The sequence below is a fragment of the Pleurodeles waltl genome, chromosome 1_2 (assembly GCF_031143425.1).
Source record: "Pleurodeles waltl isolate 20211129_DDA chromosome 1_2, aPleWal1.hap1.20221129, whole genome shotgun sequence".
In the NCBI taxonomy this organism is placed as follows: domain Eukaryota; kingdom Metazoa; phylum Chordata; class Amphibia; order Caudata; family Salamandridae; genus Pleurodeles; species Pleurodeles waltl.
The window spans coordinates 490941732-490968065 of NC_090437.1; the positions used below are offsets into that span (position 1 = coordinate 490941732).

Sequence of the window (26334 nt, forward strand, 5' to 3'; positions counted from 1 at the left end):
TTCTGCTATGTTCTAGCGGTCAATCAGCATAGATAGCGGGTGCCAAACTTGTGTGATATGATTTCCAGAACCTTATACAAATTTGTTAGTCTTTATAAGATTCCTTCCCAGGTGGTATCTGTTCTGTAAAATCTGGAATAGAGGAGAAAATGTCTTGTGTGACTCATATCTGTTTTCCAGCCCATTCAAAGGCAAAGAGCCCCTCACCATCACAAACGTCAACAACTATCAAGGCACATAAGTTGTCTACCTATCTTGCTACCATGACTTCCAGGTATAGTCCTCTTTATTACTTCAGTCCCCAGATCAATGCCTATGCCGTCAAGAGAACCCTTCCTACTTCTAACCTGAACTCCAATTTACATTTTTGAGACATTAAATGCAAACAGGGACAGTCCCTGAGAGCGTTTTATTGAGGTGAGAAATTGGTATTGAAGTTAAATTTCACCATATAATTCGTTATGCTTTAGACATGGAGCTTTTGGTTTGTAGGATCGGAGCTAGGATATCAAAGGGATTCAGTTGTACAGTGCCAAATGTAGGCTTATCCTCTTTGCAGATGACCTGACCTGGCAAGACCCTTTTTAATCTCCTGGATGAGAGTGGACCTATACCACACTGTTCATGGTAAATCCTATAAAGCAATTTTTCCAGTAGCCATTTTCAAAGCTCGATCCACATCCTAATGAATGATTTGAATTTGTCTGAGTGGAATTTTCCCTCGGTTACAAGGAGTCCTATGGCTTATTGTGCCTAATCAAGTTTTCAAGCTCTCCTAGTGAAGTCATAGAAGGGGGGCGGGGTTAATTTGTTGAGAAAACTTACCAAGTTTGAGATGTTAAATTCTATAATAATAAGTATATTGCCTATTTTTTTATGCTCGATTATGTGCATAAAAAGGAAAACCCAGTTATGGAAGGGAGGCAACTTGCTTAATTACACATCACAACATCGTCAGCATTTTTCTGTGGGGTAAGATATACTGTCATAAAAAGACGTACTCACCGATCCCCAAGTGGACAGTGAGAATACCTCATTGCCTTGCACATTTAGAAGAATACCTCCGTAAGGACAGGGAATCCTTGTTTTGATATGGGGCTTCAGTCTCCTCCTCTTATCCCTCATTTCGACAATGTACATTACCTTGTGATGAGAATAGGTTGTCCAGGATCACATTAAAGTCTGTAAAGCAGAGTCCTCATTTAAACATTTCTACAAACGTTGCCTGACTACAGGCAGAGTATTAAGTCTTAAACAAATTTTCGGAGGTGTTGGATGAAATGTGGTGAGATTAGGGCTTACCTAGTGGGCATATCTGCTGGCACATCTTTGCTGGAAGGAGGTTCTGGTTCTCGAATGGAAAAAGTGCTCGCTGTATATGGTTTTCATAGCACCACATTGGTCCAAGTGCTCAGTGGGCCATTCTAGCAGAGATTATGCAGCATCACTGATGGGCAGGTCTCTCGTTTGGGCAGAATGACTAAGCCTGCCCAGTAGGTGGAAATTACTACCCACCTACTTATGCCGATCATTTGAAATCACTAGAACATTTAAATACTATGGAATATTTCACTTATATTAGGAAGAGCAAGCCAAGATATTTTTAGAAAATCTGGTGGGGATTTTGTTCACACACATCTTTATTCCCTCATCCCCTGTATTCCTAGTTGTTCTAGGGTTATTACCCTGATCATACCTCCTCCGGTCTGCTGCAACTCTGATGTATAAATGTGATTTGCCACAGAGTGGGCTTTACCCATAAACTGGCATAGATACTTTTAAATAGTTTACTTGATTTGCTCCAGCGGTTTTTGGAATGGCAAAATGAAGTCGAAGACTAAACCCTTAGGGAGGGGTTAATTTATTTTTAAATTGTTTGACTTTTGTGTATCTGTGCTTACAAGAGCAAGCCTGTTGTAAGTGGGATAGAATGTGGTTAAATGCAGGATGTTTCATTGAGCAGATGTATTTTCTTTTGTTTCCTAGGATGTGGAACCGATGAAGATATCAATTAGCAAGGTTATCTCTAGTAAAGCAGAATCTAAAGTTTCATCTGTAATGCCCTCTGTCAGCAGCATTAGCAAGCCAAGCACTACCGACAAAGTAAAGAAAGAGGCAGAGAAGAGGTCTGCTGATAAGGTAATTGCTCCCTGATTCATCTTCAGAGTTTAAAGCGTTTTAATAAAACATATGGAATTCAGTGGGATTTTTTAATAGTAGAATAATCCTGCTCTTTGTTTCCATGAGATTTGGCTCCTTTTAGTTTAGATTACCAGTGCAGTAGTGAGCTTTGCCTGACTGGTAAGAACTTGTGTAAATCAGTCTGCTAATACTCCTTCGATAGCTGATTTTCCCAAATGCCATGGTGAAAAGGTGTTTCCTCAGTGATTTCCTGGGTTTGCAGTCTTCATGCTGCCTACTTCTTGCTGGTGGACATTTCACCACCTGCACTACGTACAACAAACAACATGACAGATGCAGGTGGCTCAATGCCACAGCCAGGTGGCAAGAAGGAGCAAGGGTATGGGGGTATGCCACCAGTAAAGAAAAAAAGTTAAGAAAAAGCAAGAGCATGGGGAAGCCATTCTTCCCCCTCCTCCCCTATGTTAAAAAAACATTATCAGGGCCATAAAAAAGAGCTGCACACACTGTTCCACAGGAACATGAAAGAGCTGGGGGAAAAAATGGTACACGGGGAAAGAGGGGTGAAGGAGCAGAAATCACTGCGTGGCAAGCACCAACATTTAGAAAGTGTGTACCGCAATGAGATATCCGTAAATTGATTTCCTGAATTTGATGTAGTCAGGTCTTAGATGTGTGTGTTAAACGTTCTAGACGAAGGGGCTCTGGTATTGGAGAGAGCAGGCTCTGAATCATTTGTATCAGAATCAGTGGGGAGACCTCACACTTCTCTGAGTTGACCGAGGGTTTCAATTCAAATGGTGTGGGACAAGTAGTTTAAAGGTGTAGCTCAGAGCTTGGTCATGTAGTGCCTTCTGGACAACACAGAGAGTTATGAATAAAGCGTCTTAGACCAGGAGCCAGTGGTGGGTTCTAAGAGCAGAGGTAATTTGATATTGCTATTTCAGCACCATCCTTGAGTGGTCCTTGAGTAATCTAGGTAAACTGGAGCATTATCCAATCGATATCATTGATGAAGTTTCACCATAAATTTGTTGCATGATTAAGGAGCCCTCCAAAATATGTGAGTTTAAGCTTTTTGGGAGAGCATTGGCCTTTACAAGGCAGCTTTTGTTTGGCAAGCATGGCGAGGAAAGAATGCATCCTGCTGAGAATTACAGCTTACCTTTTTCTCATTAAGCACTCTGGCTGGAAACAACATTCTCTTGCTAATGGCAACTGTTTGATTTCTGTGTTCATTGAAAATATTGTCCTGTCCTTCATAGATATTATTTGGCCAGTCTATGCCTACCCATTCACAAAGCTCTACTGTGTAAAGTTAGATGTTTTGACCAATATATTTCCTCCGATCGTAGGAGTTGATTTCAGATATTTTAGGGTTTCACAAACATCCTCAAGAGTAACTCTGGAAATCGACACCAGTTGCAGGTTTGCAGAAGTACTCGAAGTGTTCACAATTTACTTGAAGGTATTCCACTTGCTGGAAAATCTGCATGAACAAGTTACTGGAAAATGTTGCCATGTCATGCCAGCCTTATTTCAGAAGTAAAATTGTGATTTTCTTTTGGTGGAATGGCTATGGAAAAGTGTGTAACCATTGACAGACTTGCAAGTTTGTAGGTGTTCTATGCATTTGCTTCTGATCACCCTCCCCCAGTACACCCCTTCCTGAATTTAATTTTCTGTCCACAAACCCCAAATTTACCATATTTGAAAGGCTGCCTTAATGGTGGATTTTCCTCCATTGCAGCTGCATTTTATGGATCAATATACCACCTATGTTCTTTTTCAGGTGCTTTTGTGTGCACACAATGGTTACGGTTGGATGCACAGAAACGTTTCTGAATATAGCTCAAACTTGGAAAAAATTCAGAAACTATATACTGAATTTCCTTGTCTAGAACTGCATCTCTGACATTAATGGAACGCACTGAAAAAGCACAGTGCCCTACTTGGGCTTGGCATTCCATGAAAGCTTAAAAAACAACAAACAAACTATGTTTCCCTCCCTTCAAACCACTTCTACGCCTACCTATGAATATCCAGGCCAGTCTTGAACCTCGAAAACATCCAGATTTTGGCAGATGCAGAATTAAACTGAATTGTCTGAACGGATCCACTACTAGTGTTTCACTTTGCGTGATAAAATTACATTTCCCCCATTCGTAATTTCAATGTAGAGTGTCTGAAGCCAAACTAACATGAACATTTATTTTATTTATTGTATTAAGATGTTTTTTCTGTATTACATTTTTTGTTGACTAGATGAAAGTGGAAGTTACAGAGGCAGTTGAGGTTCAGAAGAAGCCCAGATTGGAGAAGCATGAAGCTCGTTCTTCCCCAATTACTGTACAGACGAGCAATAATTTGTCTCTTACTGATCTTTCCGGTCTTGATGAGACTAGTGCTGATGATTTTGCCATGGAGATGGGCTTAGCTTGTGTTGTTTGTCGGTAAGTGTCAAACTCTGGTAAACAAAAAAAATATATGTATTACCTCCTCTGATGATAATAGATAGGCAAATAATTCAAAGGTTTAAGGAATGTAAGAAATAGGGTTTGTAGTCCTTTCTCAAGTATCATTTAGCATAGACTGTTGCTCCACCTTCCTTTCTAACTTACCAGTTTCAAGATGATCTTTGTTTAGCAGATTGGGTGTGGTTATTCTTGTTGAGTTTTCCTTTTCATTGACCATTTCTGGTAAGGATCCTGGGTATCTATGTGAGGCATTTACAAAACTCCCACTGAAGAAGGCCTCTTGGTTCTACTAGAGTCAATGAAAGATGGATAAACAAGTAATCCCCTAGGGCTTAAACCAAGCAATCGTTTGCCATTTTTTCTCAAATAAGAAAGTGTTTGGCTTCTTCCGATAGCTCAGGGGCTTGGTTCCACTCTAAAGGAGAAAGGGAAGGAATTCTAAAGCTTGAAGCCCAAGAACCTAAAGGATTGGCAACCTTACTTTCATTTGCAAACCTTCAGAAGTTGAAGCAAATAAATGGAATAAGCCCAGAAGGTCTGTTTTTCAACATAGTCAGGATATCTGACAAGGCAGCCAGGGAGGCATGATTGTGGGTTGTATACTTATGCAGGCACATTTAAGCAAATTATTTTTGAACACTAATCTAATGTGGATCCCTTAGTTTGCTTGAGATAGGTTCCATTCTCTTGAAGCAAAAAAGTAATACTACCTACAGATTTTTCCAATATATTGTAGCCTGGAATGCAGGGATAGTCGCAACAAGCGGGTCTAGTCGTGGTTGGCTGAAGGCATTTGAAACAAAAGCTTTTGAATTCAGTCATAAAGGGCATGATGCCTCATAATAAGCACATATGACAAAAACAACTTTTTCTAATAGACGAAATCTGGAAATTAAAGGATAAAAAGTTCTGATCATCAGTGCCTCCTTTATACATCAGAGCTCTTAATATTTTTTTTTCTAAATTTCATAATTTTGTAAGCTTTGTGTTGAATTTTGGTTGCTTAATTTGCTTTTCATATTTTTGGAAAAAGACTTAAAACTATTTTTTTGGTTTTCAATAGCAAAAAGAGACATAACTATATGATATTTTGCTATGGCTTATCCTGCCACAAGATCTGTCTGTATACATTCAAATATTTATACATATTTTGTTCAGAATCCCAGGTTCAGTTTACCACCTTCAATAGCTTGTCCACATTTAGAGAAATTGGAATTGCTTCAGGTAATACCTGCCATATTCCGCACAGCGGCCTGTGACGTGTTGGAAAGAGTAGCTTTTCCTCACATGATTTATGTTAACATTCCAAAGAAGTAGCATGGCTCCACCTATACATGGGATCAAGAACACTTGTCTTGATACTAGTTTTGTAAGAAAACACATTCTTAGTATTGTTCCAGAAAAGGAGAAACCACACTGGCATCACTGGTATTGCTGTACATAAGAAGAGTAAACCTGTCCCTGTTCCTTTAAAGATTCCAGGCGTTGCCCCAAACACCAGGTCCAGTGGGGTCAGTTTGCTCCTTACTTTATCCACTCAAAGCATGGATCCCTGAACACACAGCTCCCTATATTTAGGGTTCAATTTGGCTGAAAATTGCATTTTTAAGGGAGCACTGTGGCTTAACTCAACATTGTGGGTGTCTGCTGTCATTTGCTAACTTTTTATATTTAAAGGTAGGGATTTTTCCATTTAGCGTTGAGTCTAATTTTCTTGCTGCCAACAGGATATAAGATTCTTTGTATAGATAAAACAGAACTAGAGCGAGCGTAGCCATTATCCACATAGACTCCTTCACATTCAAACAGATACATACTCACTCTTCTGACATATTCCAAGCCCTCAAAATAGATCTCGGTAGCTCCCATTCCAAAACAAGTGGAATGTTCATAATTTATCTCCTCATGGTAAGACAAACCTGTTAGTTTAGAATTTACCAAATTCATTACCTTCTAGCTTCTGTTATCATGTAAAGACATCTTATAGGGGAATTCTTATTGCGCTGAAATTATGTAAAAGGATTCTGACAAATGATGGCCACGTACAACACTGTACCTGCCACACACACCCTAAAGTGGCTGCTTTTGACTTGGTGATTGCTAAGACTGTCCAAAGCCAAATGTATAATCTGTATGCTGTAGATTGGTTGTGAACCTTCATCGTCCTTTAAAGAAACTAAATCCCAAACCAGTGAGCATTATTAGGATAGGAGGGCCACTGACCACGATATGAATTAATTCATATTTCACTCTATGTAGGCAGCTTCATCTTTACCAGCCCCTCTGACATCTCTGAAGCTCTTCTCCACATACTGTTTTGACCAGTTTTATCATCTAGTCATTAATGTGAAATATGCCCGACTATGTTTCATTGCAGATGTTTTTCTGTACATTCAGGTTTCTTCTTTGTAATTTTGTTTTTATATTTACCCATAAAGTACACAGGAAGCACTTTGACACTGCTTGAGATTAAGCAGCTCTAGATCACAAACAATTCATAAATAAGTAGATAAACAAGCAAGAGACCAGCAGTGGAAATTATTGTGAAGTAGCTGTGATTCTCTTTGAAAGATAGAAATAAAATGTACATAAATGTGAGACAACAGAAAAAGTTATATGAGGCAAAATATAGTGGTGAAAGTGAAGGACAGTGTGAGGGGGAGTGGAGAAAGATGAGGGCAGAAAATATGTTGGATGAATGGCTGCAGGAGATGATGGAATAGGTGTTTGAGGTGAGAGCAGGTGAAGGTCGTAACTTTATTGAAAAAGTGTCGTAAATATCACTATTTATGACTTTTACTATGGCTATATCAAAATGAATTCATATTGTGAATGGTTTCTATTGGTTCATGATTGTTTTAAATTCCTTGTATACATGAATATGAAATTAACCTTATTGATGTTTGCCGTTGCTTTCGTTTAGCAATATTATGATACGCACAGTCCTTGCACCAAGATTCTCATTATCTTAAGCAAGAAAACCTCTTACACTGTGGGCGATGTCAGGACAATTCTTGCATTTCTAGGCGGAAGCAATATGAAAACATCCTCAGTTTTAATCCTTAAGGGAGATTTTCTGAATCTAGGGGACACTCGACCAGTCAGTTCAATGCCCTCTCCATGAACCCTGGACTAGAAATCCACAAAGGATGCACTCGCCATCGCTGGAGGGGTTTGAGGGGATTAAAAGATTTAATTTTGAAATAAAGAATTAAAACTAGGCTTTTATTGGCTCTTAAAATGTTTGATATCTAATATCTCTTTATTTTTATATGCCCGTGCTAAAGTATTACTTATAGAAACAAAAAGGCAATGTATGCAATGATTGATTTACTCTGTCACTTGTAATTACTTGGGATGCATCTCAGCCCCTCATTTTTTATAGCCTACTATGCCACACTAGACAAAGACCAACCATTTGCAAATCTGCCTTTCTCCTGCTCTAATAGGAGCAGTCCCTAGGGGGTATAGCTTTATTGTTATGGCACACCATGCACTTGTTTTTAATATAATATCCTTGCATTTTTATGGTCTATATTGGCATTAAATAAAGGCTTCATAAAATATATTATTGCAGTTGCCTTTGTCTTCCCTTAACAAATCTGGAAATTCCATGTATCTAAATTTATTCTGAAGTTACTGGCAAATCTGAGGTAGTCTGCATACTGGTTTATCCTTGTGAACCCTTTCTCATCAAGGTTCATGAGACCCAAAGTCTTTCAATTGCTATGGGAAATCGAACTGATGGGAGCAATAATTGTCAAGAGGGTGAGACAGGTTTTTGAAAAGGATGAAATGAAGGGTGCTGGGACAGGTTTACAAGGGGTGAGAGGAGAGATGCTGGAACACGGCTAGAGTAGGGGAGGCAATAAGAAGATTGGAAATATGCTCAAACTAATGAGGAAGAAGACAGTGTAAATTTATGAAGGCCAATAGATTGGGGTGGGGATATCGTGATAGACCTGGGAAGTGAAGAGCAAATAGGAGGGGAACAATCTAGGAATTTGAATAGGACTCCAACGGGCATATGCAACCAAGCGCTTTTACAGCTCCATGCACTTGAGCTCTCTACACAAATGATCAAGAATATCTGAAGGTGCTTGCAGAAGCTCATCAGTTATGGCTCAGGTCTGGTAGCAAATTCCTGCCCCTAGAAATCGGAGTGTTTTATATACCACATATCCGAGAGTTGGGGATTAAATCATTTTGAGCTGCTCTCTGTGCCCCTGAGGCGTGTGTTACTGGAGCATAAACCTTAAATATGAGGGTCCTCCTCATGCTAGAGGGCTCTTTGCACAAAGGTGGCTGAGATATGCGAGCACTATTAGTTCAGGTAGTTAGCGCCGTAGCTGCCGCCTTCTACCTTCAATACATAAATTAACATTGCAGAGAGTTCACAAGATGTCACTATAATGCAAAGCAAACAAAAAATGGCTTGTTCTAAAGTCAGTGTCCTCTTCCAGAAAATGTTGAATAATTCGTGATAGAATACCATACAGCAGGATTAGCTATAAAGGAAATTTTATTTTTTATGTATTTTTTGTTTTTTAGGATTGTTCGGAGATACAGGAAATGACTACATGATTGATGAAAGTGAAGTAGTATGTGCGGTGATAAAGTAAGAATCAAAAAGTTTGAGTGATAAGTCTGAGTAAATAGATTGTATCACAAGAAGAGAATTATGTGAGAGAGAGAGGTTCTGTAATTTGTCGTAGGTGCAATGGTTTATTGTCAGTGTGTTTTGCCCTAGCACCCCACATGTTAGCGCATAGAAATGTTATGGAAAGTAATCGATTTCATACCCATTTGTAGGGATGAAAGAAATATTTAAAATTTATTTTTGATCATTTTCATCCTTGTCTTATAGGCAAATGACTGTTCTGTCAGGCAATCAGCTAGTTGAATGCCAAGAGTGTCACAATCTGTACCATCAGGACTGCCACAAGCCCCAAGTGACGGATAAGGATGTGAATGACCCCCGTCTTGTTTGGTATTGTGCCCGCTGCACCCGACAAATGAAGAGAATGGTAAGAATGATCTGTTTCTTGTAACTAGCCAGTGCAACATGCCTAATGAATATATTAATGCTGTGATAAAATATCTTGTGTCAGTTTTCCTGCAAGAAGAGGACTGTTGGTCTATTAAGACACCAGTTTTTACTGGTCGCTTTCAGTGCACTAAAAGCCTATCCTGCTCCTTCTTAGTGCCAACATTGTATGTTCTGTTTGCATCAATTCAGAGGCCTGTTTTTTGTATATTTCACTTCATTAGTAATTACTGATTATGCTATTGCTGCATTAAGGTTCAGTTTCGTCATACTCGTTGTAGCTTTTGCAGTTAATGCCCATCTTACTTCAGGCTATCCGTTCCAGGGAAAATTCTGTTGGCTTTGTCTGGTCTTTATTTACAGTATCTTAAAGTGCTGTCCATGTGCAGCCCAGGTGCAATCACAGTGCTACATAGGTTCTTCCTAGTTTCAGTTTCCTCCCCACAACAGTCTATGTTGTGGAAAGCCATGGTCAGGCCGTGGGTTGCGCTGCAATTTTCTCGGCTTTTCGCCTTCTCAGAATAGGCAATCATTTGCCAGCTGTGTTTCAAAGGCATGCCTATTACTTGTTCTGCTGTTTTGTTCAGTTTTTGTTTTAGTGCTTTCAGTCAGTGTTCCCAAATACCTTTTAATCACTAAGGCTACAGAATGATCACTTTTACAGGGATCCCCCTATTGGTAGAATGGATATGATTGCCATAGTAAGTCTAATGTATATTTTGAGGACTTTGTCAATTAATCTGTATGAGTTGTGCACTGCTGCAAACTGAACTGTGGAAGTTTGTCTGGTTTCTGTGCAGCTTCTCTATTCAAATAGCTATCTGTGCCTACAGCTGAACAGTTGCTTTTCTGCTTGTAGCAGAATATAAATCAGACCCACTTTGGGGTCGAGGGTATGAGAGCTGAAGCAGATTAGTTTTTGATAGAATATGCAGAACATTATCGGGTCGGGCATTGGCCAGTTGTCTATGGATAAAGCTTGGCACTGGGTGCCTCCCAGAGAAGCAGATGTCCAAGTCACTGCACAGCATGGAATTTGTCATGGACATTATACACATATATATGATATGACACATGGATATGATATGAAACACAGATATGTTCAGGCATGTATACCTAGTGCTGTTACTTTCATTGCCATGTTGAATGTTTACAGGCTCAAAAAAATCAGAAGCCATCACAGAAACCAGCACCTTCTGTGGTTTCTACGGCCCCTGTAGTGAAGGATCCTTTGGTCAAGAAACCAGAATTGAAGCCAAAACAGGAATCCACAAGTACTTTTCTAGCATTCAAGAGGACAGAAGTCAAGGTAATCTTTACAAAAATATTCTGTATTTTTTAGTTGCATCTCCCTATGTCACAAGCAAAAGCTTGCTGCTATCTTATTCGGTTGCAAATGTATTTCTCAATCATGTGTTGTGTGGATCTATTAACAGAAATAATTCAGTGCCTGATGCAGAACCAGAATCTCACACTCTAGACCCGAATAATGTATTTTGCTTATATTTTTAACTATTATTATTATTGTTTTTTAATTTCTCAAAATACAATAAAATATTGTATAATAAATCAGTACTAAGCTCGACCAAGCATCTTGACCCATCACGAAATGTTGGCTTATTTCAATAATAACAGGTTCGGTCTTACCATGGAGCCCTCATCACAAAGCAAAAGCCATCTACCACCCCCTTTTATGTGGCAATCCTGGCAGGATAGACACTACATTTTCTGCTAAATCACAGTATGTCACTCTAAAGTCCTTATCTGCAAACAATTTTTGTTACCTCACTGGGGTTTGCTCATTCCAGATTCCTAACAGCATTAATTGACAGATCAGTTGCCATCCCTAACACCTTTGGCATTCAAGTGCTATCCGGTAACCCAGAAAGCTTGAACCTTTGATCATTGTCATGTCTCACAACTAAAAATTTCGTTCTTGTCCACTGTCCCTACAGCATAATGTGCAAGGGATTTCCACCCACTGTAATAGTTGCAACCTAGTGTAATACACGCTATGAGTAACTGTTACTGGACCAATTTAACACTAGGACGCATTACTGCTTAATTTGGGTTTTTACTAAAGTAAGTGGTCCTGGGGTGCTTGTATTCTGGTTCAGGGGCCGTCTGGCTTGGCAGTTCGGGCTAGCCTGTTCTCATTGGAGAAGGGTCAAGGCTGATTTGCATATGGCTGAGGTGGCATGCTGTGCAAAGTAACAATTGATCTGGGATGCGGTCCAGAATAGTCACCCGTAGCTGAGATTACTTCAAGCATTTCATACATCACTTGTTTACAAACTTTAGTGTGTCACTTGGGTTCAACAGCAACTCTTCCATTTGTGAATGTTCCAAAGGACCCACATCCTTTACACACACATCATCATAATTAGCATCTCTTTGCACAATGTATTTGCTTCTTTATCTGCTGTGTACAATTAGCAGTTTTGTATTTCAAAGTACAGCGTCTATATTTCCAGTAGTAATCTCGGCAACGGGCTTCCCTCCCACATAGGAAGAGTTCTGGTTCGAAATAGCTCTAGTCAAAGGGTTCCAGCTGGAGTTGTGCTGTGACCCATCTTTCTGACAGACAATAAATCCCTCCTCTTAAATACAGTTTGACAAGAAATTCTAGTCAAACTTTCTATTGCGCAGACATACCAACCTAGAGAGTTGGAGGCACGTTCTAGAGCAGAAGAACTTGGCCATTGTCTTTGGTCCCACAGTTGTCATAAACCACATTTCCAGCCTCTCTTGTATGTGGTCTCTTTGCTACACTGTTTCCTTGGTTCTTACTCTTCCACCTTACCTCTGTCACCTATCTACTCCATACTGCTATGCAAGACCTAGCAACCAGTCCCTCCCTGGTGACAAAACAGGTATGTTGTCTCCATTTTACCTTGTTCTGCACCCACCCACCATGTAGGTGTTACGTGGAAGGTACAACACCAGGTGTGTAAGATTCATTTATCCATGAACTTAAACAGTTTTCTTATGGGCCATTTATCTTAAGCCCTTACATTTGTCACAGCTCGTTTATTAGCACAGGTAATGCATGGATTCCTCACCACTACCTCCGCAACCCCACTCCTCTTCATGGTGCTTTCTTGTAGTAAGTCAAATAGATGAACGCATAATGGTATTTAGTAGTAGTGATGTTTGGCCTGGGACACCTTCTGCTCTCTGTCCTATATCCCACTGCTTCACCTATAAACCTGAAGGACGAGGTACTGTTTTTCAATTACTCACTAATATTAGCAGAAGCAACATATATTCCATTGCGTTTGGTACATAGGACATTCATAAGGAGAACCAGCAAATAACATATCTGGTGGTAATGATTTCAAGCTGAATGTATCTGGTCAGGTACAGCATTCAGCTGAGCTTAAAAAGGGCACCCGCCATAAACTATGATCTTGTATTGTTGCATTCTGTATGTTGCTATCTATTGATGTAGTAGAAGGGAACATTTTGTATGATTGAGAAGTACAGATGTTCACCAAGATGTCCAGATTAAACACAGTGTCAGGGCTTGATCTAGACTGTAGAAAACCTAACCAAATGAATACATTAGGTTGACATTGACCAGAAGTCATTTTATCAAAACACCACCTAAACAGTGAACTAAGGCTTCCTCCTGTGATGCCAAAGAGAGTTCTGGCTCTGGAAATAGGGACTGGTTGGTTCTCAGCTCTCTCCTCATGCTGATGGAAGACTGAGTCCTTCATTCTATTTTAGATCTCCACCCTCTGAATGCCTTTTTGCAGAAGGACAGTTTCAAGATGCTTACGATGGCCCAGGTTTTGTCTCCCTGGATATGCAGGATGCCTACTTTCATGTATCTGTCACACAGACGCTACTTGCGGTTCAGGGTAGGCTTGGAGCATTTTTAATTTGCTGTGCACTCCTTCAGCCTCACAAGCGCTCCTAGATTGTTCACAAAGGTAATGGTGGTGGTTGCAGCACACCACCTCCAGCCAATTCCAGTTTTCCACTGCCCCGAAGACTGGTTGTGGTAGGCAGGCTTTCCACAGTCCATCATACACCACCTCCAGATAATTCCACCATACCACTGCCCCGAAGACTGGTTGTTGAAGGCAGGCTTGCCGCAGTCTGTCATACACCACCCCCAGACAACTGTAACAACTCCTTACGTCGTCGGAATTCACTATGAACAAGCTGAAGTCAGACCTGATTCCTTCGCCGAGGCTTCCTTTCATTAGAGCATTTCTGGATTTTCTGGATATAGTGAGGTGTGGGGTCTTTCCTCTGTCACAGCAATTCCAGGACATTTGGGATATAATCCCTGATGTTTTAGCCTTAGTCCTGGATCGCATTAGTAGTGGCTCTGCAGTTTCTTGGCCTCATGTATCCTGCTTGTTGACTATGCTAGATGGCATATGCAGGCTCTGCAGTGAAACCTGAAGTCTTACTGGGTCCAGCACTAAGGGAAGCTGATCAATTCCATCCAGGTTTTGTTGGAGACTATAAAAGATATGCAGGGGTAGTTGGTCGACTGCAGGCGTATTTGCAGCCAACCCTTATCCCTGCCCCACAAAGAGTTGATGGTGGGGATGTGATGCGTCTCTGCTGGGCTGAGGAGACCATCTGGGAGAGGTGGAGATCAAAGGGCTCTGGTCTCTGACGAAGACCAAACTCTACACCAACCTGTTCAAAGGGTACTGATTTAGGTTCCCATTGGCAACACCACAGCCATGTGGTACTGCGCCAAGGAGGGCGGTGTTCGGTCCTGGGTCCTCTGCCAAGAGGCTCCTTGTCTCTGGAGCTGGCCTTTAAATGCCTAGGGAGGCTCAGCTTCTGGGTTGATCTCCTGGAAACTCAAGATCTTCTTCCTGGTGAGTTGCCCCCTCGGTGGACTTGGGGTCACAAAAACGAGCGACCCGGCGGTTGCAGTTCATGCCTGCTGGTGCAGGGAAGTGGCTTCTCCACTCCAAGGAAGATGGTTGGCGAAGTGCTGGCAGACCTCCAAGGCTTTGGGAGGATGCACATCTGCAGGACGAACCGGGTCTTTGCAGTTGTTGGGACAGGAGCAGGCAGACTGGGTTTGTCTCCAAAGTCCACAGGTAGTCCCCAGTTTTTGGGCTGGTCAGCTTTTCTTCGTCCCTGTAGTCAGACAAATCTAAGTTTCAGGTGTCAGGGGGCCACCTAAATACTGAATTTCGGGGAGTTAAGGGGAGTGTAGAGTAGTAGCCAATGTGCTGCTTGTCTATGGGGAGACTGCACCCCCTATATGACCACCCTCCTGTGGGGACTGGGCATAATCCTGACCCACAGTTCCTAGATCCACCAAAAACAAGATGGTGGAACCCTTCTTTTGTGGAGCACAGAAGGCAGCTCACTTAGGGGTGTGTCTAGCCTGGGGGTGCAACACGCCTACTGCTTGGCTAATTTCCCACCTGTCCTGGTGTCAAATGGGCCTCAGGGCAAGGGGTGGCATTTTTCAGGTCTGATGGTCGAGACTAATCAGCCAGCACACTAAAAGACTAGTAGGTTTCAGAGGGGCACCTCTATGGTGCCCTCTGGATATGCATGTCATACTAAATCCAATACTGGCATCAGTATGGCTTATTAAGATGAGGTGTTTGATACCAAACACCATAAGTTTCAGTAAAGCCATCATGTAGCTCAGGGACTCGTAATGACCAGTGCCCAGTACATATATTTAAGATGATTTCCCGGTTCACTGGTACCATCTAGTAATTGAACTAGACAGCACAGGGACATATCTGCTCATGCAAATATGCCCTTACATGTAATATAATGGGCCCTGCCTTAGGGGATATAAGGCCTGCTGTATGGGTGACTCACATATATTATATGCATTGTCTTGGTCGGTTCACACAGTGTGCCGTGTTGTGTTTTCACACATGGTTTGCACCATGTCATGCAGCCAGCGATCGCAGTTTGTATTGGGGTCCCTTAGGGAGGCATAATACATGCTGCAGCCCTTGCAGACCTCTTTAGTACCCATACCGTAGGTACCAGGGGTACCATTTACTAGGGACTTACAGGGGTGCTAAAGTGTGTGCCAATTGTACACAATTATCCATTTTGCTCTTTTAGGAGAAATAACACTGGCACTGGGGCCTAGTTAGCAGGAACACAGTGCACTATCAGAGTAAAAAACCAGCAACTAGTAGTTCAGATGGGGACAAAAGGTGGTGGGGGGCAACCTGCAAAAAGCCTGGTTTTCTACAGTGAGGCAATGTAGAAAATGACTTTGTCAAGTTGAACAGTCATGTGCATTAAGCTCGGCTACAAATTGGCCAAGAATCTGCTGTTAGATTATCCACCAGAAAGAACATTACTTAAGGTACGTTACCTGTTTGTCGGTGCCTGATTTCTAACATCTGAGAACCAAAAAACACTTTCAGTAAAGCACCAGCCAGTTTTCAATTTCATCTACTTTTGAAGTTGAATTCAAGTAGTTGTATTTATCCTGGAAATAAGTACAATAAGGTATTTCTCTAAAAACAAAATCTATATAGAATCCGTTTATAACAATAATGATATTCAAAACTGTGGAATTTCCCTCGGTTTCTCCTTTGTTTCCTGTACATCACAGTAACAAAGTTAAGGGTTTATACTGCAGTGTTGTAATCAGCATGCTTGGACTTATTTAACCTTTTCCAAGATGCTACATTTACCTGTGTTGAAATGGCTAGTTTCCTTTACAAAGATACAAGGTTTATAGTTTAGTTTAAATTTCTGAAAAGTTAAGAAATTCCTCACATGGGTGTGATTGTTCAAATGTTTATAATGAACAATGGAGATCTTATGATGCCGAAACCTTTAATCATCAAGCAGTATAACAAGGAATAGTTGGAACAGTTCAAAAATAAACCGTACAATGAAAACCTCTACAAAGGTCACAAGAAAAAAGCTACAAAAATATAACTTTTTTATTATTGTGGTTTCAGCTTCATCGTTTGATATTAAATAATTGTCACTCATTTCCTTGACTGGAAATTGAAAGAATCGTTTCTGAATAAGCCTTTTATTTGTTTTGCATTGTGGGTTTAATCTGAAAGACAAGCTGATCAGGGGAGAAAAGAGACCCATAAGTGATACTGTGGGTGATTCAGTACAATGTACACACTATTGTTTGGAGTTTATTGTTGAGCCGGATATAGGCTATCATTTATGATTATTCCACTACATGTCATTCTCTGTCAGAGAGAATACCTCCACCAACGAGTTCTATTCCTGTTCCATCTGATTCACTTTTGATAGTAGGTATTATCTTCAATAACCAATGGTGCATGAAGCTCCACCAATGTCTAGTATCCTGGAGATTCCTGATTTTGGCATGCACAATCTACCAGTTAGAGATTCTCTTCTCACAAACCTTAAAATTAAGCATTCCCCAGTCTCTTCTCAGCCTGAATGAGAAGACACAGCTACCTCGTCATACACTCCAATTTGTGCACTGTGTTCTCCATTAAGAGTATCACATGAGGATAGTATTTTATCTTTACAGGAAGTATAAGTAAGTGGGGCTTCCAAGTTAAATATAACTTTGGAGATCCAACAGATAAAGGTTTAAGTGATTGTTGAGAAAATGTACAAAAAAGATACCAGCTAGAATTATCTTTCCATTCATTCTAGGTTTCAAGGAAGTAGCGAAGTACAAATTATTCGCTCCAGCTGCTACTGAGGTGGCAGCACCAACATTTCTGAAAAGGCATGGTCCTCTAGAACAAGATACAGCCTTCTTAAGAGAAGATTCAAAAGTAAATGTATTTGTTGTGCTGAAGTGAGGAAATTCACTGTGTCTTCAGAAATAACATCTGTATCACAGGGCAAAGTTGGTTAACTGTTTAATTCTGGGCATTGCCCCCTGCACTACCTCCCTGAAAAACCTGTAACCTCTTCCTGTTGCACCCCTGAGAATCAAGTGTGTGAATGTTGTACTTGTCCCAGTTTGCAAAGCCATTGTAGGGTGGACCCCAGGACATCAGTGGCAAACTATCTCAACCACCAAGGATAGAGCCAAGTGGCCCTTGTCTGCCCTGTGCCTCCCTGATGCCCCCAGAATGGGGCATGACGGTCTTTATTGATATTTTATAAATAAGCACCTGTCAAGATATCATTCATGATGGCTGCATCTGTAATTAAAACACTGTTTCCTAGGCCCAGCTCAAGAGAAAAGCAAAAGTATACAACATAAATCTTAAAAAAGAGTGTTTGTTTACGAAATCCATCCTATGCCCACTCCAGAAATGTTTATTTTGGCTGCATTGGGACCATTTAGAATTGCATCAAAAACTAAAAGGAGATGGTTTTGAAAGAAAGGACGAGCACTATCTTAGGTGACTCCCATTGGGGAATGGAGTTGACGTATACTGCAAGAATGCTCGCCTTCAATCAACACCTATAGTTAATGTGGGTATTGGAGAAAATAGGATAGCGAATCCTTTTGTGGACTGTTAGACAGGACAGGGACTAGTGTTACCATTGAAAGAAATCGCTCCAAATGCACCTTTTGATTAAAAAAAATTCCAGCAGAGTCTTTTTCCTGTTTGTTTGAACTGCTTGTTTCGAGTCTGTCGTTATCTTCTCTCCGTAAACACCTCCAATGACTGAAATATATAGTTTTGATTTGTGTGTACAAACTAGACTGTGCATGTTGTAGACGAAGGATTAGAAGCAGGGAAATGACCAATGCAAGCTGTATTACGTTACAGGATTCTGTTAAAACAATCTACTTAATAAAATGCAATCTAAATAAGGCGTGCCAGTTTTGACAAAACAAAATGGAAGACACTGCTCCGTATGCTGGCAGGCAGTTTGTCCAACTAGAGTGCAGTGTTACGTTCAAAACTGTTAGTTTAGAAAAAACGTGTCTGATGTTGTTTGCACATTGCTTGAAGGTAAATATTTTGTGGGTTAAACGAATGTGCATGCTTTTGGCCTTTAATTCATCACTCGGGTTTGTAGTGCTCTGCTGGCCTTGAAGCAGATTAACAGCAAATCCATCAATTTAGTAAAGTCCAGAAAAATATTAACTTTTTAGGCATATAAACTGAAATAAGCTGAGAGTCGGCTTTTTATTATGCTTTTCCAGTGACATTAAATACATATTGATTGCATTTTTCTCCTTTTTCTTAAAGCCTTCAACAACAGTTTTAGGATCCACGTCAAGTGCCAGTCTTTCCTCCTCCTCCACTGCCAGTGGTCTTACAGGATGGGCTGCATTTGGAGCTAAAACCACCTCTACAGGTCCTTCAACAAGCAAACTGGGTGCAACAACTACGAGCAACAATGGGAAGCCTGCCACCACCTCTGCTGTCCAGAAACCCGTCGGACTGTCGGCGCTAGCTCCCTCTAAAGCGGCCGCAGGCCCCAAAATTAGTTCCAGTACCAGCAGTACAAACTCTGTCTCATTGAAGCCCATGCCACCACTGACTCTGGGTAAAACAAGTCTCAGTCGCTCAGCAAGTAGCGACAGTGTGAGCAAAATGGGCCTCCCCAGCCCCAGCAGTACGGGCCCCAGCAACAGCAGCAGCCAGGCAAACAGCGGCAACGGAAGCAGCAGTATGGCCGGAAGCTCCAGCACCACGAGCAAAGTGACCGTAGATCCTGGCAGCCTGTCCTCTGGCTTGAAAGTTCCCACTTCACAGGAGTCTCAACTCCACGCCATGAAGCGATTGCAAATGGTAAAGAAGAAAGCTGCCCAAAAAAAGCTAAAGAAGTAGAACGGCTTACAGTCTGTCTTTCCAGTGGGATTTCGGCGACCTTCATGCATTATGCTGCTAGTAGATACATCCAACCTGCTTAGATTTTCACTAACTTTGTGTGTTCCTTCTCAGCCGTTGTTCCAGAAAGGTGTTAATAAAAACATAATTGTCAATTTCTAATGATTTTTTTGTGATTTTATGGATAATTCCCAGTCCTTCGTGATCCAGAAGTGGCTTAAAAGTGGTTGTTATTGGCCTTTGCTACAACTGCTGTATTCTATTTTACATCTGTCCTCGCCTCCTAGTATAGAGCTGTGAGCTGAGTCCAACAGTTTGAGACTTTGCTTTTGGCTGAGCCTTTCCTGTCTGAGGCGCTTTTTGTCTAGCTCTTTCTCACCCTTCCCAGTTGAGTGCCCACTTTTGTGTCTCCATCCGTGTTCTGTCTTGGTTTCTTATGTCGGATTTCTAGTTCGTTCTTTCCATTGTCTCATATCCTCTTTTTGCATTGCATACTGTCTGTTTGGTACATCGTGTTTTTCAGCCAGCCCGTATTACTTCTAATTACTTTTTTTTTGTTTGTTATTTTTTTTTTAAATAATCACTTTAAATTAAAAAGAAATGTAATGCAACAACAAACCATCATTGTTACACGGTATAGCAGCACATCAAAGGCACAAAGCTTAAAAAGTAGAGCATCAAGTCGTATTTATTGAACAGTCTTCACTGACAAAAGGGATCTAAAATCTACGTCATTAGTTCTTAACTTGTGTTATGTGGAACCCTGGGGTCTGCGGGGGCTACTCGGGTGGTCTTCGATTGCAAAGAAATTTAAATAATAACAGATTAATGAAATATTTACGAATAAAGAAGCAAATTATATAATTGGAAATGTTAAAAACTTCTGTAAGAGTGACGGATTATGAGTTTGTAGGCTAAAAATTACGTTGGTATTCTCAGGTGGATGTACTTGCACTGCTCCCATGAACCAAACCGGCTACATTATGGGTAGACTCAACTGAACTTAGAAAACTGAGCCCCTCCCGTTAAATAAAAATATAATTTGTTTTTACATAGTGAATTACAGAAATATTTCATCATTTGATGAATGTTTGTTTCTGCATTTATTTGTCTTGTTTTGGGGCCCAAACTACTGAAATTACTAAGGGAAGAGTCCCCGGCTTCCTGTTATGTCTCAGTGGGGGCCCCCGGATTCCAGTGATGATTGATTAAATGGGGGTCAACCGATGTAAGAGTTAAGAACAGCGGATTTGCATTGCTGCATTTTATCCCTCTCTGTCACTTTATCTCCTTCCCACTTGTAAAGTTTGTGTAGCCTTCCCAAATATCCGCTAGCCTCTGCATTGTCTGGTCACTGCACCTGCATCATTATTCATATTCATTAGATAATGCTAAGTCCGTAGTTCATGACTCACAACTGGGAGGGAACTACCTCACCTGTGCAGAGCCTTCATTTAGAAATCTAATTTAGGATTCTGATAGTTTTAGGGAGTACAGCCAGACATTGTGCACGTGGGTCAAGTAAGCGTTGTACCGTTGTTATGACCGTGCGTGTTACCCCAAACCTCAATGAAGTAAGGATACTACCAAACTAAGTGACGGAATCCTGCTTCTCTCTGGCGTTCTTACGCACAGGTTTTTCAATTTAAGATTGTTTCTGAAGTCTGTGGTGAGGCAACCACCTGAGGAGAAACCTAGAATTGTCATTTGACTTCTCACATTTTAAGAAACCCCCCTTAGTATGCTTGCAAATCTCATACCATTATGCAGCTTAAAAACACAATGCCGGTCTGCCTCCTAATTGTTTTTGGCACTTAAGCTGTGTTGATTTACCAGTAATTGCCACAGGTAGAATTTACTTCCTCGGGGGATGGCTTGGTGGTTATAGTAATGGACTCCAACCTGGCACCACATACTGAACACAGCTGGGCATAACTAAAGGCCAACCTAGGTGAGCGGTCCATGCGTTATTCAAAGCCTTTCCTAGAGTGAAAAGTTGAGTTCATAAGTAAACCCCAAAAATATTACATTTCTTGTGGACTCCATCCATGATGCTACTAGAATCATTCATAGTGTGTGCCTTCTCCATCAACAGGGAGGTGATGTATTCTTTTCTGTGTTTTGTGCTTTAAATTTCTTCATTGCACCCTTGAGAGTCCACAGAGCTGGCGTCCCGTTAGACCTAGCTGGTCGATTACTAAATTCGTCATACCATCCTCCCCAAAATGAACCCTTTCAATCATAACATGTAAATTAGGATTAGCAGTCAGAAAAACTTACTGCAAGCTGGTGCTGGATGGCATAGAAGTCTCACTGACGACCTGCAACCTTGAACCTCTGCCCCAAGAGTGACACATTTTGCCCTAAAAACTGTACTGTCCTAAACGGCTATTCTGCTACTGATGTCCTACCTAGTGCTGGGAAGCCTCATTCTGGGGGCAGTTGTGCGCTTTAGAAATATTTTTAACACCATAACAAACATATCAATTAAGCAAAGCCATGTGCTTGTGAAAGGCATGCAGGACATAAGGAGCAAGAAGCGTTTTGATAAGGTCAATTCTAGCCGCAACTGATATTGGTAGCCTAATCCATTTTTAACATTTGAAAGAGAAGGATTTCTGTAACCGGTTTATCAGCTTGAGCACATCCACGCGTCATCACGCTCTGGGGGCGATGCTTTACCCTTGGAGCGGCCATGTTAAACTGACCTTTTTACAACCTGATGTCACCCTAAATAAAACTCCTACTTAAGTACTCACCTTCCAAGGGCAAGAGATTTCAAGATAATCCCTGTAAAGAAAGCATTCTAACAAATCCAGTACTGTATATGTGATTTGTGAGGCTTTGTTTTTATAAAAGATTTAATACGTTTCATCGGGCTCGGAAGATATGAACACATCTGTCATCACCTGGTGTACAAGCCTTCCTGGAGTCTGGCAAGCCATGGACCTAGTGCCACACCAGGACTGTGGAGTGAGATGGTTTGGGTGTGCATGCTGCAGCTGGTGGATATCCATGTGAAATGCATTGGACCTCTCTATGTAAGTGATCCTTGATTAAAGAGATGTGAATAGATGAAAAGGTGAATAGTTTCAGGTCTATGTATTTGTTTTCAAACTTGCACTATTGTGTAGAAATGTGTTAGGGTCACTACCCATAAGCAACGTAAATGGTGAGTCCAGAGTCCCGGCCACCAAGTGGGTTACAGAGTACACTTTTAGCGAGTGTATCAGGAGGTCACTCTGCCTCTGAAGCTACCCTCACTGGCCCTATGGAAGTGGAGTGAATAACCCCAGGAACAAAGAAATGCTGGTACATGGCACCTTACCGAAGCCAGTACTAGAACTTATAGCCCTTCAAGGGCACATAGAACTTGAAATCCAGGGGTCTAAGTACCATACCCTCTTTGGGTCTGGAGAGCCAATTTCATTGCTTCCTTAACCCCCACTCGCCGTATGGGTGCACAGATCCCACACATTTGTTGTCCTGTTTCACTTCTTTTGGGCATGGTGCTCCTGTGAACTCCTTATTGTGTAGAAAGGTTGAACAAATCTTCTTAACTGATGCATTTGCCCCTCACCTAAGGCACCGGCAGTTGTCTTGTGAGGACCAGAAACAGCACTGGACTGAGTATGTAACTCTGTCCTTCCACTTAAACAACAACAGTAATGGCTTCTGTTGCCTCGGTCACCCCAACTTCTCAAGTGTTGGGTTCTCTTGTATGTTGTGTTCCATTCTCGCTCGCACACCATGCCAAATGCTGTGAGTGCAAAGCTGGAGGCCATAGATGTCGCTCCATTTCCAACTCACCTTTCAGTACCCGATGGTAAGATCCCAGAAATTAAGGGGCCAGCCTCCTTGGCTATTGGCCCACTTCTTCCTCCACTCCTGCTATCCACTGTGGACCCATGTCAGGGTGCATTAGCAAGCTCAACCAGGATGGGTGCATTTTGAATGGCTTTATGCCCAAGGCCTCCACAGGAACTTTAGTTTGAGGGTTCCTGACTGTTGGAAATAGTCCTTTTTGCAGAGTTATCCCCAAACTTTTTGCCTTCTTCCTCCTATATTTTTTCAGGCATGTTTTTGCTGGTTTATTGTCTATGCACTTCACCACTGCTAATCAGTGCTAAAGTGCAACTGCTCCCTTTACAAATTGTACTGTTGATTGATTTATCCATGATGGGCATATTTGATTTACTGGTAAGTCCACCAGTAAAGTGAACTAGAAGTGCCCAGGGCCTGTAAATCAAATGCTACTAGTGAGCCTGCAGCACTGGTTGTGCCACCCACATAAGTAGCTCTAATCATGTCTCAGAACTGCCACTGCAGTGTCTGTGTGTGCAGTTTTGACTGTAACTTCGACTTGGCAAGTGTACCCACTTGCCAGGCCTAAACCTTCCCTTTTCATACATATCAGGCACCCCTAAGGTAGGCCCTAGGTAGCCGCAAGGGCAGGGTGCAGTGTATGGTTGAGGTAGGACATATAGTAATGTGTTTTATATGTCCTGACAGTGAAATATTGCTAAATTCGTTTTTCACTGTTGCAAGGCCTGTCCCTCTCATAGGTTAACATGGGGGCTACCTTTAAATCTGATTAAAGTGTAGATTCCCTTTGGGAGTGGATGGACATGTGGAGTTTGGGGTCTCTGAGCTCCCAATTTAAAAATACATCTTTTAGTAAAGTTGATTTTAAGATTGTGTGTTTGAAAATGCCACTTTTAGAAAATAGGCATTTTCTTTCTTAATCCATTCTGTGACTCTGCCTGTTTGTGGATTACCTGTCTGGGTCAGTTTGACAGTTAGGCTGTTCACACCTCTCCTCTAGACAGTGACACAAAGGGGGCTGGGGTGTAGCCTGCATATCTTGATTAGCCAACTGTGCTGGAGGGGAGGAGTGGTCACTCACACCTGAAAGGACTGTGCCTGCCCTCACACAATGCTGTCTCCGACCCCATGGTGAGTGTCTAGGGCCTGGCCTGGACAAGAAAGGATCTTGCAAACACTTGAGACTTTGCTTTGAAGATTGCAAACTTCAAAGGCAGAACTGGGTATAAGAAGCAGACCCAAAACCCCAGACTTTTAGAATCTTTCGGGAATCAAGAGGAACCTCTGCCCAGGAGAAGAGCTGAAGGTGGAATACTGTCCCTTTGCTGTGTTGCTTTGCTGGACTTGCCTGCAGTTGCTGCTTCTGCCTGAAAAGAGTGCAAAGGGTGAACTTTGCTGTGTGTCCTGCTTGAGAAAATTTTCCAAGGGCTTGGAGTAGAGCTTGCCTCCTGTTGGAAGTCTCAGGGACACCAAAGACTTCAGTTTCCTCGACCTGCAGCACTGGGAAAAACGTCGCATTGCCCCGCTTTGCACCGCAACCCTGGTCTCACCGACGCCGTCATTGGACGACTTCACCGAGCCGCTGCTCGCACCGCGACCAGTGGGCCCGCACTCCGGCGTCACCTGCTCACACCGCAGCCTGGGCATCCCCGACGACGTCGCTCCTGCTGACACCAGTGCTGCTGCCTGCACCGTGGCCTGTGGACACCGCTCGTGAGGAGCACAAAGCACCGTCCCGTCCCGTGCCGCAGCCCTGGTCCACTGACGCCAGCACCATCATCTCCAGTGTCGTCACCAGGCATCCTTGCCTGCACCGTGGCCTGTGGACACTGCTGGTGAGGGTCACGAAGCACCGTCCCGTCCCACACCGCTGGCTTGGGCCTACAGACGACAGCGCTTCCTCAACAACGTGGACGCCACCTGCACCATGACCTGTGGACACCGCACATTGCACCGCCCGCTTCACACCGCAGCCCTGGTCTCACCGACACCGCTGAACGCGGTCACCGAGCCGTTGCCTGCACCGTGACCTGTGGGCACCGCACGTCGCATTGTCCTGCTTCACACCGCAGCCCTGACGCCATCCCCGCCAGCACACCTGATTTCATCAGCCCAGAGTTCGATCCCCGAGATGCGTGACTTCCAAGGGCCCGACGACTCCTGCACAGACTCCGGAACCGACGCCAGCGATGCCGCTCTCCGGAGCTCACCGCGAGGATCACGATGCCCTACAAATCCAAGGTACTGTTTGTGGGTCTTCCCGACACCGCAGCTGGCCCGCGACGCCGAGGCCAGCCTGAACTTTTGGTTTTGTTGTTCACGACTCCGTGATAGCCCTAGGTGGAGTTATCAACTTCAAGGAACTGTATTGTTAAGTACATCTTGCAGCATTCATATTTTTATTACTGTATGTGGGATTTTTTATCGTATTTGGTCTTGTTTTATATAGATAAATATTGGCTATTTTTCTAAAACTGGTGTGGTGTCCTTTTGTAGTGTTTTCACTTATTACTGTGTGTTATGTGCAAATACTTTACACATTGCTTCTGAGATAAGCCTGACTGCTCGTGCCAAGCCACCAAGGGGGTGAGCAGGGGTTATCTGAGCGGGTATCTCCCTTATCCTGACTAGAGTGAGGGTCCCTACTTGGACAGGGTGCAAACTGACTGCCAACTAGAGACCCCATTTCTAACTCTGACCTTCATGTGGTGAATGGTGCCGGCAATCAATAGGACCTGAGCACAAATAAATATTACTATGTGATGCTTTCCAAGGATCTCGGGCATGGTTCACTGGTACTCCAGCAGCTCCAAACACAGAACGGTCTCTATGGGCTGGTGGCAAGGTCTACATTTACTTTGACTCGGTCACTGCTAAGAGATCTTAAATGAAAGGTCGCCAAATTATTATCCATTTCATTTTGCGTTTTTGGACACTTCCTGTGACAGGTTTTTTGGGTTGGTACAATAATTGAGAGTATTTAGCAGTCCCCCTGAGTCAGCTGCCTAGCGAGTATCATTTATTTTTATTTTTTTTAAAGATTTGATATTGAAGCTTCATTGCTGCCCGGTGTGTGGCTATATTGAGTAGGCTCTGCTTTCTTATAGTACTATGTAGCAAGTCAACATTT

At 42.3% G+C, this 26334-nt stretch overlaps 1 protein-coding gene across 1 annotated transcript in view; it reads left to right on the forward strand.

Moving 5' to 3' along the window:
• Window positions 1–19541, forward strand: part of INTS12 (integrator complex subunit 12) — a 58121-nt gene extending 38580 nt beyond the window's left edge. Inside the window, exons 3-7 of the mRNA XM_069241330.1 lie at window positions 1987–2139; window positions 4408–4595; window positions 9487–9646; window positions 10823–10975; window positions 18795–19541. Coding sequence (XP_069097431.1) covers window positions 1987–2139; window positions 4408–4595; window positions 9487–9646; window positions 10823–10975; window positions 18795–19379 — 1239 coding nt within the window. The 3' untranslated portion in view covers window positions 19380–19541. The remainder of the gene's footprint in view (window positions 1–1986; window positions 2140–4407; window positions 4596–9486; window positions 9647–10822; window positions 10976–18794) is intronic.
• Window positions 19542–26334: the final 6793 nt, after the last annotated feature.